This window comes from Rhinatrema bivittatum, chromosome 8, assembly GCF_901001135.1.
Source record: "Rhinatrema bivittatum chromosome 8, aRhiBiv1.1, whole genome shotgun sequence".
Taxonomy (NCBI): Eukaryota; Metazoa; Chordata; class Amphibia; order Gymnophiona; family Rhinatrematidae; genus Rhinatrema; species Rhinatrema bivittatum.
The window spans coordinates 182087327-182100508 of NC_042622.1; the positions used below are offsets into that span (position 1 = coordinate 182087327).

The 13182-nt window shown below is 46.7% G+C and overlaps 1 protein-coding gene across 6 annotated transcripts in view; it reads right to left on the reverse strand.

Moving 5' to 3' along the window:
• The window catches only part of MSI2 (musashi RNA binding protein 2), a 398820-nt gene extending 392379 nt beyond the window's left edge, over positions 1 to 6441 (reverse strand). For all 6 annotated transcript variants that reach the window (XM_029611878.1, XM_029611877.1, XM_029611875.1 and 3 more), the window contains exons 1-5: positions 6097 to 6441; positions 5804 to 5844; positions 5372 to 5453; positions 4780 to 4864; positions 590 to 631 (exon numbers count right to left, since the gene is read on the reverse strand). In XM_029611878.1, the coding sequence (XP_029467738.1) occupies positions 590 to 631; positions 4780 to 4864; positions 5372 to 5453; positions 5804 to 5844; positions 6097 to 6158 (312 nt within the window). In that variant the 5' untranslated portion in view covers positions 6159 to 6441. The remainder of the gene's footprint in view (positions 1 to 589; positions 632 to 4779; positions 4865 to 5371; positions 5454 to 5803; positions 5845 to 6096) is intronic.
• Between the last annotated feature and the right edge of the window lie 6741 nt (positions 6442 to 13182).

Genomic DNA, 13182 nt, shown 5'->3' on the forward strand with positions numbered 1-13182 from the left:
ACCTACCTCCCCCCCCCCCCCCCCTCATTGCTGTTCACAGCCCATGTTTCTATGCTTTATGGTAGAACACGCCAGGCTCCCACAGCCACCGAGAGCGGGCACAGCTCAGTGCTTCCCTGGCACACCCAGAGCCTTAGGACAGGAAGGTCTCAAAGCGCCTGCCTATCCCATCTAAAAGGCTTTTGAGGGTGGTTGTTTTTTTGTTTGTTTGTTTTTAAAAAAAAAAAAAAAAACATGCATACAGTCAAATTTATCCCGCATGGGAGCTTCAAAGCCTGCCATCTCTGTAAATAGCTTTTGAGAGTGGGCAGGGCATCCAGAGATCTCGGAGCCAGGCAGCGAGGTGGTTAAACCTGGAAACGGGCGACACATGCGGCACTCATCATCGACCCTCCTGGAGCTGCACAGCCCATATGCCAATGCCTTTAAGACTTCCCATGCCGGCTGCTTTTAAAAGCTTCCATTTGTCAAGTGCACCGACCCCCACTCCCCCCCCTCCCCTCCCCCTTCCCATCATCTGAAACCTAAACCGCCAGGCAACAAAGAATCTCTGTGTGCCGAAAAACCTATTACTGATCCTCCTACTTACCTTGGGTTGTGCTCGTCTGGGAAATGCAACTTTAGGGTCAATCTGAGAAAGAGGGAAAAAAAAAAAAAGAGAGAGGAGAATCAAGCAGGATACTCCTAGCTCAATGATCACATAATCAATCCCTCATTTCTCAGGCTTCCCATGCAGCACTTAGGAGCTTCTGAGGACACCGGGAATTTTTTTTTTTTTTAAACCAGATAGAAACTGGGGATGAGGGGAGGTAATTAATCAAAAATGTATCCGAAAATTAAAATCAAATAATGAAAGATAACCGTGGTCTGTCCTATCAGTGGAAGAGTGCTCCTCGCCCTCTCTACAGCAGATGTCCAGGCCCCAAAGCTAAAAATGGAATTTCTTGACAGGCACTTCCTAATACTCTATCCTAGCCCCAGGGCTGGAAACCGTTCTGTGACACAGCCTTTGCCTGCACCGTCCAGCGCCGGTCAAAAGTGCACGATCTGCTGAGCCCTATTCTCCCAAGGAAACTAGCAGGAAGAGAACCATTCAGTAGAAGTATGGGGGGTGGGGATCTGCTTTGGAATAAGGGCCGCCTGTGCCTGACACCCCCACCCACCCGGCTTTCTCCTTCTGCATCAGGGAAGACGCCTGGCTCCTGGAAGGCCAAAACCATCAGGGCTAAGGACAGAGGTCCGGGCAAAGGCAGAAGCCCCTGGATGGAGCAAAGAGAAAACGAAATTATTTTTAAGAAAAACCAGAAGCCTTCTCAGAGTGAGGAAAACCTCAGCTCTGTCTCTCGGAGGCCCAGCTACTTCAGAGGTGTCTGCCCGACACAGAGCAGGATCACTTTGTTCTGGCATTTTCAATGTTTTTCTTTTATTTGGGAAACTCAATCTCTGCACTGCTGATTAATCTGATCCGCCCTGGTCACGCAGTGCACAGGGAGGTGTACAAGGAGCGGGAAATCAGGTTTCCAGAGTTCAGCCGGTTTACACTAGGCCACAAACCCGCTGCTCCGCATCCCCTGCTTGTTTGGTTTTTTTTGGCGCAAAGCATGCCTTCAAAAGTTGATTGCGCCCCATTTCCCCACGTTTCATAAATTCACTAACACGCACCTACTAAGTAGGACACCGCCTGAAGGCACCTAAAGAGAGTCACATTGGCCTGGCTCTAGGGGCAACCTTCCCTTCAGATTATGTGTGTTTATTTTTCCTTAAAGGTAACTTGATATAACCGTTTCTCTCATTTACCCCTCCACATGTCCTGCCCACTGCTACAGGAAGGCAGGAAAACAGAGTCTTTTGCAAACCCTGAACTGCACACAGATTCACCTCCACCACTGAACTGCACCCAGAATCTGCATCCGTAAGACTTCAGGCGCACTTTTAGATGTGATGGAGGGGGGCAGGGGACGGAGGGAGGAGGGCAGAAAAGAGGCCGCTTCCTAGTGAGGGGGGCAGTTCTTTGATTTGCTAATGTTTGCCACCCACCAGCACAAAACCACTGCCAATAGACCTCATCTATCCAGCTATCCAATTGAAAACTTTTAACATGGTATCGGGCTTTAATATTCCATTAAGCAAGTTAATTTCTCAGCCTTAGCCTCAAAGTGCTGCACTGTTCAAACCTACACGATGCCTGAGAAATGAGCGACTGGCCACAGCTTTCTGAGCGCTAGAAACACAAAACCCTTCATCTAACACAACTATCTCTGCAAACAGTTTACATTCTCTACAGGTTTGATGGAGGCTGGCTCAGCCTCTGCGCTACCAGAGCAGTACAGCAAATGTGGATTTCTCTCGTCTGCTTCACCAGGGGTAGCCAGAGATGCAGAACACCAACTTCGGAATGCATTCATTTGCAGCTTTTATTGAGGAGAAACATTATGGAAATCAAAACATTGAATTTCTGGGAAGTTCAGTAGAATGAAACGGTCGGAAGGAATTTTGAAGCATGGAAGAAAGGGGAAAAAAAAAAAAAAGTCTACCGGTGTGATGGCATTTAAAAAAGGAGCCCAGACAGCAGGTCTGGGCAAATGCCAACTCTGAAAGCTTATTCCACGGCCACCTGGTTCAACACACCAAATCCACACTTTCTGTACTCCCCTATTAAACTATTAAAAAGGAAAAAAAAAAAAAAAGTCTACAAAAACGAAAAAAAAATTAGTCAAGTTAGATACAGTTCTACTTACTGCAACTACAAAACTCTTCTAGAAAACAACTAAGATGCTATTTCTTATGTGCAGGGACCATTACCTAAAAAAAGCTTTTAACCCAAGTGAAACAAGTACGCCGTATCCTTGTGAATACTCAACCGATCTGCGTCCTGCACTGAACGTTGAAACAGAGTCAGATGGCAGAGGATACACCAAGGAACAAATCACTAAAACATGACGAGCACATCGGGGGAGCCTCTTCCAAACCCCCCCCCCCCCCACCCTGCCAAGGAAACCCCTCCACTTTAGGTGTCACGGGGTGGGGGGGGGGGGAGGGAAACATTTCAAAACTCCAAATGTAAAAAGCTTACTGGAGATTATTAACTTCAGATCATTAAAAGATCCACTGACAAAAAAAAAAAATTCTTTAATGGTTTTAAAAGCAACGTGAGGGAACTGCGGGGAACAGAATCCAGCCCCGGACCTGATAGTTTCACATTAACTGCATACTTCAGACCAAAGCCGGTTCGATTTAACTCTACAGCAAAAATCTGGATGTGAATTCTCATGGAAACCCTGCTCTCTCGCTCTCTCATTAATCCTCCCCTCACACTCCCCCCCACCCCCCAACAAAAATATAAATGCAAAAAGCCCATGTTTCATGCTCAGACCAGCCCAGCAAAATTCACCAGGGGAAATTAAAAAAAATAAATAAATAAATAAAAAGTTCCACCTGTATCAGCAAAGAGACAGCTTTAAAACTGGGGAAGGTATGAAATGCACCCCTCCCCCAGGTCTAACTCTCCCCACTCCTCTTTTTTGTTTGTTTACTTCACCTCAAGTGACATAACCGCTTACATCATTCATTAAGTCTTATTAACATTCACATCTCAATTAAACAGATTCCACCATTCTCTTTAAAAAAAAAAAATTGAAAAAGGCCTAAATTAGGCACCAGAAAAAGCAGTTGAAAAAACTTCAAACTTTTAGGCACTTAACAGAAAAATGTTCAGCACACTGTATGGGCAGTCATTCCTCCACTGCCATCCCCCCATCCCCCATGCAATCAGACAGGGTGCCAGCTGAAGGGTGACCTCTGCCAGCAGCTTTTGCATGGGTTTGCTAAGCTTTAATTGTAACTAAGCAACACAAACTTAAAAAAAAATAACCCCACTTTCTGAATAACTTTGCATCCACCTTTGGTTTGAGGGGGGGGGGGGGTCGTGAAAACCAGCTACAATATATTCTGGTCTGGAATTTTAGATCTCAGGCTGGAAACTGCACATGCTTAATTTAAAGAGTGCCAAAATGGCCAGGTTTAACCCATGGAGGGCACCCTCCAGAGAGTGCGTTGGCAGGGAGATCTGCAAGAGCATCCGCTCACATACCTTTTACAGATTAAGGGCCTTGATTTTAAGGTCTTAATTCAGCATTTGGGGGCCTGGGGAATCACCACCACCACCACATTAAAAAAAAAAATGCCCTACTATCTGAACCCGAAACTGAAATATGTACACAAATACAGTATCATCGGAGCCGGCATCTGAACTGTAATCCCTCTCCCTGCCCGGTGCCGGCTCCGATGTGTTGTCACGGGAGACCCAAGTACACCAGGAAGCCAGGTGGGAAAGAGGATTTTTAGAAAACTTCCTTCCAAAATGCACGAACAGTCCTCTTGGCTGTCCAGCTCCACCACCACCTCTGGCTTAGTATCGTTTCTCTTACTGCTGGATCGATTCAAGCTCAACACCGAAAACCACAGCAAAAAATAAATAAATAAACAAACAAACAATAATAATAATAGCAAGGAAGAAAGAAACAACACCACGATCTCTGGCAGAGTGCCGGATCCAGCAAATAATATATAAAAAAATATATTTATATGTATATAACCAGGTCATATCACATGTATAACCTTCATCTTACAAAGGAAATGTGAATATTAAAAACAAAAATCATTATCTATGGTTCTTGCAAGATTTAAAAGACTTTCCTTATGTAGCCCAAGCAAGGAGATGCTGGCCCTTTAAATGAGCCCTGCCACAGACATAACACGGGAAGGAAAACAAACACATACCGTCTTGGAATCTAATTCGTGATGAGGTTGAGCTAATACTTTATCTACACTTGCAGGGTCTGCAAACGTAACGAACCCGAAGCCTCTGAAATTAGACAAAGCACAGGAAGAAAGTATGAATGCAAAAAGCACATGAATCGAAGTAAAAAGCAATCCACTACCCCCCCCTTCTAAAAAAAAATAAACAAATCACATTTATTTTCGAAATCTTAAACAAATCCAACTCGGGCAAGGCTCTCCTCTGCAAGTTCCCACGCTGCCGAGGAAGCTTGTGGTGAGGTGAAAGGCTGGTCGTTTGCAAAGATGCCCCAAAATATAAAGAAATGCACCCAAAGCAACTGTCACCGAAAGTGATCGCCAGAGGCTGACATATCTTGTGGGGAGGAGGGTAAAGAGAGGCAAAAGGTGGGAAATAAAACAGAGAAACAGCGGCTGATCGTCAAAAATCAAGCACAAAAATAAAAAAGACAGAAAAGCATCAAGGTGGAGGCACAGTGGCAAGTAAAAATAAAACAACACGGAAAGAGAGCGGGCGAGAGAGAAAAAACCCAGCAGAACTTTTCTATTAAAATCAATTATTCAGCTACATTACCTGGAGCGCTTTGTGGTAGGATCTCTCATGACCATACATTCTCTGATTTCTCCAAATTTGCAAAAATAGTCTCTAAGGCTATCTGTAGAGTGAGAAGGCACAATACAAAACAAAAAAAAAATCAAATACAATTTGGAGTCACTCGAAAGAAGCAAGTCATTCTACATCCATTGATCTTTTTTTCATAAAGGTGGGAGGGGGATGTTTTCTTTTATGGGTTTTGTTTTTTTTTGTTAAGGAACATAAATAGCACTAGGGGTCGAATAGAGGACTCGGAAAGGATTGCTATTCCGGGGGAAAAAAAAAAAGATAACCTTGCGCGAAGTCGAGGGGTGGGGGTGGTGGGGGGGGGAGAGATTGTCAGGGGCAGGGAAAGTGATCGGGGGGGTCTGTAACAAAGAGCCACGGAGAGCCCTGAAATCTCTGCCTTACCTGGTGAGGTCTGCCAGCTCAGGCCGCCGATAAACATCTTACTGCAAGAAGAAAACAGAACCGAAGTGAGCACAGATGTCAGATCGGCCATTTTGACGTGTAACTTACAAAAGCTAAAAGGAAGAGCGGCTGGTTTGGAGCGAGGGGGGGTGGGGGGAGGCAAACAAAGGTGCAACTAGCACGCCGGAAGAATGCAAGAAAAGGGGATCCATGCATGCATGAAACGCAGCCCCCTCCATCCCGCCTCCCGGGCGAAGGCCGGCGGGGCCCCTTTAAGAGCGATCGCAACTTACCCCGGGTCGTGCTGCGAGTCGTTCGGGCTCCCGGAGGTGGCTTGGCTGCCGTCCGCCTCCATATCTAAGCCCCGACTACAGGCAGTGAGTAGCGAACACGCTGACGCTGCCACACACAGGGAGAGAGAGAGGGAGGGGGCGCGGGCGGAGAGCCGGGGACAGGAGCCCGTCACACACGTGGGAGCAGCTCGGAGCTGAGCTCAGCTCGCCCGCCCTCCCGCTCTCTCTCTCTCTTTCTCCTCTCTCGCTGCCACCACAGCCACCAGCACCACCGCCGCCGCCGCTGCCCCTCCCCCTCCCGGGCCCTGGCCGGCCGGCGCGCGCGCTCGCTAGCTGGCACGCCGAGGGGAGGGGGGAGGAGGGGCGGGACCGACGCCGACACGGCCTGGGTCCTCCCGCTGACGTCACGGAGGGCGTGGTCAATGTCCTGCCGCCTCCTCGCTCTCCTGGTCCGCGTGGAAGAGATCCTCCCGGGCCGGCAAGGGAACCTGCAAGCAGCGGCTGGGTTGCAATTCCTTCCGAGGCCCGATTCCAGCGGGGGAGGGGGAAGTGGAATAATTCGATCTTCTCCCCAGCCCTCTCGTGAAGGGGGGGTTGCGCGCGATTTGATTTGGCTCTTATTTATCGCCTTTTTCAAATCTGGGATCAAGGCGAGTTACAGTTCAGGTAGTGTACTTTCTCCGCCGGGAGTCGGCTCTTGTCCCAGATGTCAGCTGGGGGGGCGGGTAATCTGTGGGACTGAGGAGCCCGAAAGCGGAAAGGGAAGCGGGGAAAGAACACCTCTCTCTGCTATACAACCGGCTTCACACTCGCCAGCTACAATCAGCCCTGAGAAGGCTCCATGCTGCTTTATAAATGTCACAGCTCCTCTCCCTGACCCAGAGCTGTGCGCAGTGTAAGTGATACTCTGCCCACCGAAATGCTAACAGCATCCCAGCACCATTAACAAAATTAATTCCTTATGGCTTAGGCCGGGATATGTATGCAGCCACCTCACCCCAGGTCAACCGAACAAGCTACTACATCCCCACCCCTTACACACATGGATTTGTACTTCTGATTTTTTATCTCCACTGATTTCCCCTACAAAAAAAATCTGAACTACCAATCCCTGCATGCAACGGTACTCTGAATAGTCGGTGTGCCTGACAAAAGGAGCCCAGACTGAAGCAGGAGAAGCTGGGATGACCTGCTCCAGGGGCCCGAGGTATTGGGCAGCAAAAACTGGAGCTCCCCTGACCTCGCTGGGTGTTGGAACCGCTGCACGGGTTTTGAGTTTTGGCAAATTTCTTTCCTCTGGAGCAAGCTCTTCCACTGAAAACCTGCTGCTACCTCATTAATTTTTCCTGCTCTTGTATTCAAACTTTTGGTGCTGGGAGACAGGCAGTCTGTCCAAACCATACAGGAAGAGCCTTTGATTTTATACCGTCAGTCTCAGGCCAGCAGCAACTGGGATGCCCGTTTCGCTTTACAACTTGAAGATTTTTTAGCGCTAATATATCTTCTTTGGGTCTTATGCTTGGGTTTCATGTACATATATCATTTTTAGATTAAAAGGTGAGCACCTTCTGATATAACTCAACCCCTCTTTTTTAACGTATACCCATGTGCTGTTGGGGGGAGAGAAGTTAACAAAGAAATGACGGCAGAAAAGGACCGCTGGTCCATCCAGTCTGCCAGCAAGCTTCCTATGGTAGTATCTGCCGCTACGTGCAGGTCACCCCCATGTATCAGTCAGTGCTGCTTGGCGTGCTTTGCTTACGGACTTGGCTGCAGAAGCAGTCCTGTGTTTTTTTTCCTTAATGTCTGCGCATCAGTACCCCAGACTGTCAAAAAAGTCATGACTCCTGTTTATTGTCTCTGAATCCAAATTCCTCTTTCCTTCCACCCCCACCCCCTCCTTCAAAGCAGAGAGCGATGTTGCAGTTGCATTAAAAGCATCAAGGCTTATTGGTTAAGGGTAGTAATCCATGCCTTCTGTTACCCCCATGCCTATCAGTTCCCCAGACTGTAAAAGTTGGGGCCCTCATGGTTGCTGTCTAAATCCAATTCCCCTTTTCCCCTGCCATTGAAGCAGAGAGCAGTGTTGAAGTTGCATCAAAAGTATCAAAAGCTTATTGGTTAAGGGTAGTAACCGCCGCACTAACAAGTTATCCCCATGCACGCTTTCTTCGTTTCCTTTAGGACTTGACCATAGAAACAGTTCTGTGCTTTTTCCCTTTTGTCTGCATATCAGTATCCAGACCATGGAAGTCAGGGCCCCCGGTTATTGTCTGAATCCAATTCCTCTTTTCCTCCTGCCGTCTAAGCAGGGAGCAATGTTGCAGTTGCATTAAAAGCATCAAAGCATATTGGTTAAGAGTAGCAATCTCCATGCCTTCTGCTAAGAGTAGTAACCGCCGTAACAGCAAGTTACCCCCCCCCCCCCCCGCACGCTTATCTCATTTCCATCCTCTAGCCTTTAGAGATCCACAGTGTTTATCCCATGCCTCTTTTAATTCTTTGTCTATTTTCTTCTTCACCACCTCCTCTGGAAGGGCATTCCAGGCATCCACCACCGTCTCCGTGAAGAAATATTTCCTGTTATTGGTTCTAAGTCATTCCCTCTGAAGTTTCATATTGTGACTCCTAGTTCTATTGTTTGCTTTCCTCCAGAAAATATTCAAGGAACATGCATCATTAAAACCATTCAGTTATCTGTAGATCTGACTCATATCTCCCCTGCACCTCCTCTCTTCCAGGGTGTATACATATTCAGATCCTTCAGCCTCTGCTCATAGGTCTTCCGGTACAGACTCCACTCCATTTTCATTGCCCTCCTCCGGACCGCCTCCAGAAAAGGGTGACGATGAAGTTGGGTACTCCAGTTTAGACTGGTAGGGCAGAGGCAATAGTAAAACTATTAATGAATATCTCCTCACAAGTGAGATAGAAATATCAGTATGAAAAAGGGGGCATCTTAAATGACTGTGTGGCTTTGACTGGCAACTATTTCCTCTCAAAATAATTTTGCTGCTAGCCCTTATTTAAGGGGGTCCCTGACTTGCAAAGAAATATGACAATATTTCCTGCAAAAATCCACTAACTCTCCCTCCCCCACCTAAAAAAAGCATTTCTTAATGTTTCTCACTTGATTTATAATGTTCACAGAGCTGTGAGTAGTGCTCCATTTTAGACAATATTCAGACACAAAAGCCCATCTGCTATTTTAAAACCTGACTTGGATTTACTATACTGCTTACATTCCAGTCCTGGAAAAAAAAAGAGGATTATATTAGGATGAGTAACAACAATGAAAGGCATGTAGAAGCAGGGACACCAGCGACAGACCAGTGCTGCCCAGGAGCTGAGGTCAGCAGGATTGCCAGCAGCTCTTGACCAGTTTTGGCCATGCCCTCTGTTTATATTTTGACTTAATACCGGAATTGACTCTCTAAAAAAACATTAAATCCCAACACTTTCACCAAGGAGTGTGGGGGAGGTGCATTTATAAATATGTCCAAGTCCTGTGTTTCAAGGTCATTCACACTGCTCAAGGGCACTCTTCCAGCTACAGAAATCTCATCCCTGATTGATGACTAGAATAGTATCTCTAATATTATATAATCTTAAGTGGAAGACAAATAAGAGTTTCAAACTTCAAAGTCCTTTCTTTGCTGTAGGATAATAAAGCAAGTTGTCTTAATGGGTGTTTCCATGATATATATAAATGTCATTTTATATTTGTGTTCCGTGTTGTTTTATGTCAATAAAGATTTTAAAATTACCTACTTCTTTCTGAATTTACTAAGGAACTTTATCCAAATACTTTCTAAAGCCTGGGACTAGATACAAACCTTTATTTCTAAAACTGATTAGCTTCAGAACAGAAGGTGTACGCTAAAAGACTCAGCAGTGCCCTTTTGCATGGGCACTGCTGAGTCCTGGAAAAAGTTGCTAGTTATTCAGGCCACTGACCCAGTGCTTGCTTAGACTAAACTGGTTGAGGAAGAGAGAATATTGTCTTTCAGTGGCACTGTGTCCACTGACAGAGCCACGCAGACATATCTGCGTCACGGTGGTGGACTGTTGATACAAAAGCCTCACCCATAATCCAGGTGTTTATTTATCACTGACTGCGGTTGTTGGATCAGGATCAATGATGGAATTAAAGTGATTCCCCTGAAATAGGAAATATCCTGGTTTTCCCAGCTCTCTAGTTCTGATCCATCAAACCCTGCATGATACTATTGATATGATGTGTAGGCAGGGTTCTGTTTTTACAGGTTTGGTTTTTTTCCAGCCCAGCTTTGGTTTATTTTGATATTTTTTGTGTTTGTGTTGTGAGATAGGCACTCAGATTCACTCAGGGCTCTTCAGAGGTATGACTGATGAGATGAATTTGTTATGGGAATTTTTAGTAAATTTCACAGATAAGTCACAGCTAAAAATATAAAACTTGGAGGAGGTGAAGCGATCCTTTTCAGATGCAATTCCTGGCTCCTTTTTGTTTGTCAGTAGTGTACTGAGGCAAAATTCTTAAAAAAAATAAAGTACCCTCGGCGTAATCTGTAACAAATCTGAGATGTATAGAACTGGCAGTATTACACCTTACCTTTAGAGCACCACTCCTGAACCTTTGGGTTCAACCATGTCCAGAACACTCACAAATTACCTCACACGGAATGTGATCCCATTGGTTCATACTGTGTGTGTGTGTGTGTGAAAGAGATGTCATTTGTGACATCACATCAGTGTGGCCCAGAGGGAGTGCAATATATGCAGATTCCTGTTGCAAGAACTCCAGTAACAATGACGTCTGTCATTTCTAACTGAAGTATCCTGCATTTGTGAAGTCGCTGATTAGTGTGACAGTGGCTCTCCTGAGCCACCGGACCTGCTGACATTGATCACATCTGGTGAGTTAGGCAAATTGTCCCAACCCAGTGGTTCAACTCCAGAGCAAAACAAATAAAAAAAAACAAAACCTTATACACAGTGCTCTCTAAAAGTCTTATCCAATGTCTGCTGGGGTACAGGCTTTTAAGTGATTGGTTGGAATAGTTCCTGAGCTGGTGCATCATGCTCTTTCTCTGGCTTTATTCAAATTTAGTCTAAAGACCCACTGTTCTGAAGCTGCCTTTAAAACTTAACCCCGGATTCTCCTGATCACAGCCATGTTAGTTTTAACTGTTTCTTAATAAATGACATTCCTAAAGTCTCTGCTCCTGTATGTTGTCTTGACTAGACTGTAGCTCTGTGGAAAAGGGACTGTCTCATATAGTAACATAGTAATGATGGCAGATAAAGACCAAATGGTCTATCCAGTCTGCCCAGCAAGTTGCTTATAGTAGTAACTGGCACCCATGTCTTCTGTTAAGGGGAGTAACTGCTGCTTGGTGCAGGTTACCCCCATGCACCCTTTTCTTCCTTTCCAATCTGTAGCCTCTCATGATTTGCAGACCCATGCCCTTTTGAATTAATTTACTGTTTTTGCCCTCACCACCTCTTCCGGGAGGGCAGTCAGGGCATCCACCACTCTCTCTGTGAAGAAATATTTCCTGATAATGGTTCTGAGTCATGTCCATCCCCCTAGAGTTTCATTTTGTGACCCCTCTAGTTCTACTGTTTCCACCAGAAAAGGTTTGATGTTTCTCCGAGGACAAGCAGGAAGTTAGTCCTCACACATGGGTGACATCATCAGATGGAGCCCCGATGCCGAAAACTTATGTCAAAGTTTTTAGAATTTTGGCTAGGCACATTGAGCATGCCCTATAGCACGCATCTATATGGGGTCCATCTCCATTTTCTCTTTTTCAGCGGAGCTGTAAGCCTCGCGGTGTGAGTGAGCTCATATGGCTATTTTTAGTCATGTGGAAATTGGTTTTTCTCGTGGTTTTCATGGTTTTTCCTCATTCTGTCACCAGGTCCCTCTCGGTGGCCTCCTGTAGCGTCACCTAGACAGGGTTTCCAGTGAATTGAGTAAGTTTCCTTTCGCAGTCAATTCCCTGTGGCAGCGGTGCATCGGTGCTCACTGGCCATCACCGCCATCACCTTTGTCCCACTTTTGTTTCGGCCGCCTTGGCCACATACGGATTTTGGCGATGCCCCTGGTACCTGAGGACCATGTCCATCAGAGATCCACATGAGATGTTTCCTCTTCCTGAAGGCATCATATGACATCCGAGGTTGCCGCTTATGTGCTCAGATGACTCCAAAGGGATGTCGGCTTCAAGTCGACAAGATGGAGCAGCTCTTCAGGTCAAAGAAGTCCGAGCCATCAGCATTGAAGGACCAAGGAGCCGCACCAATAGACACCAAGCCATCGAAATCGGTGGTACCGTTGGTTCTGTTGATGTTGTCGGCAGACAAGGGTGCTGGAGACCGGCCAACATCAATCTCCTCCAGGCTGAGGATGTCTGGTTCCTCGTCATCGGCCTCGGCACCAGGGAAAGAACAGTCTGAGCATCAAGGGAAGGCAAAGAAGCATCAGCACTAGTCCCCGTCAATGCACGGGAACGCAACAGATTTTGCCACAATGCCCCCGAAGCGACCCTGCAGTGAGGAGTGCCACTCTTCCATCGGTGCCAGGGATCCATAATGGTCTCCACTGGTCCTGATGCCAGTCACCAATCCACCTCAAGGTTCCGATGAGGATCTAGTCACCCCTCCTTCCATTCAGTCGGTGTTGGTGTTGGCATTGGCAACATTCAAGGAGGAGCTGGAGCGTCGAGTCCAGCTAGCGATGGACCAGGAACTGCAGTGCTTCGGTCTTATGGCACCGGACCCGGTGTCGCTTGTCCTTGTACCACTTCTGGAGAAGTTCAATGTGCTCATCAGTGCGTTGCCGACCCAGCTGGCTCCAGTTCCTGGGACAGCATCGGTGCCCGACTGGGCACTGAGGCCTCCCCTACCAATACGATGGTCATTACCAGTTCCTTCGAGAAGGAAGCTCTCCCGAAGCCAGCAGAGATGCCAAGGCCCGCTGCAGAGGTCCAGTTCTTCCAGTGCCTGCACCTCTGGATGAAGGCTGAGCCCTTAGGGACCCATCTCCTGTGGCTTAATAAGAAGGTAGACGAGATCTACCTCATCCAGAAGAATGCCGGA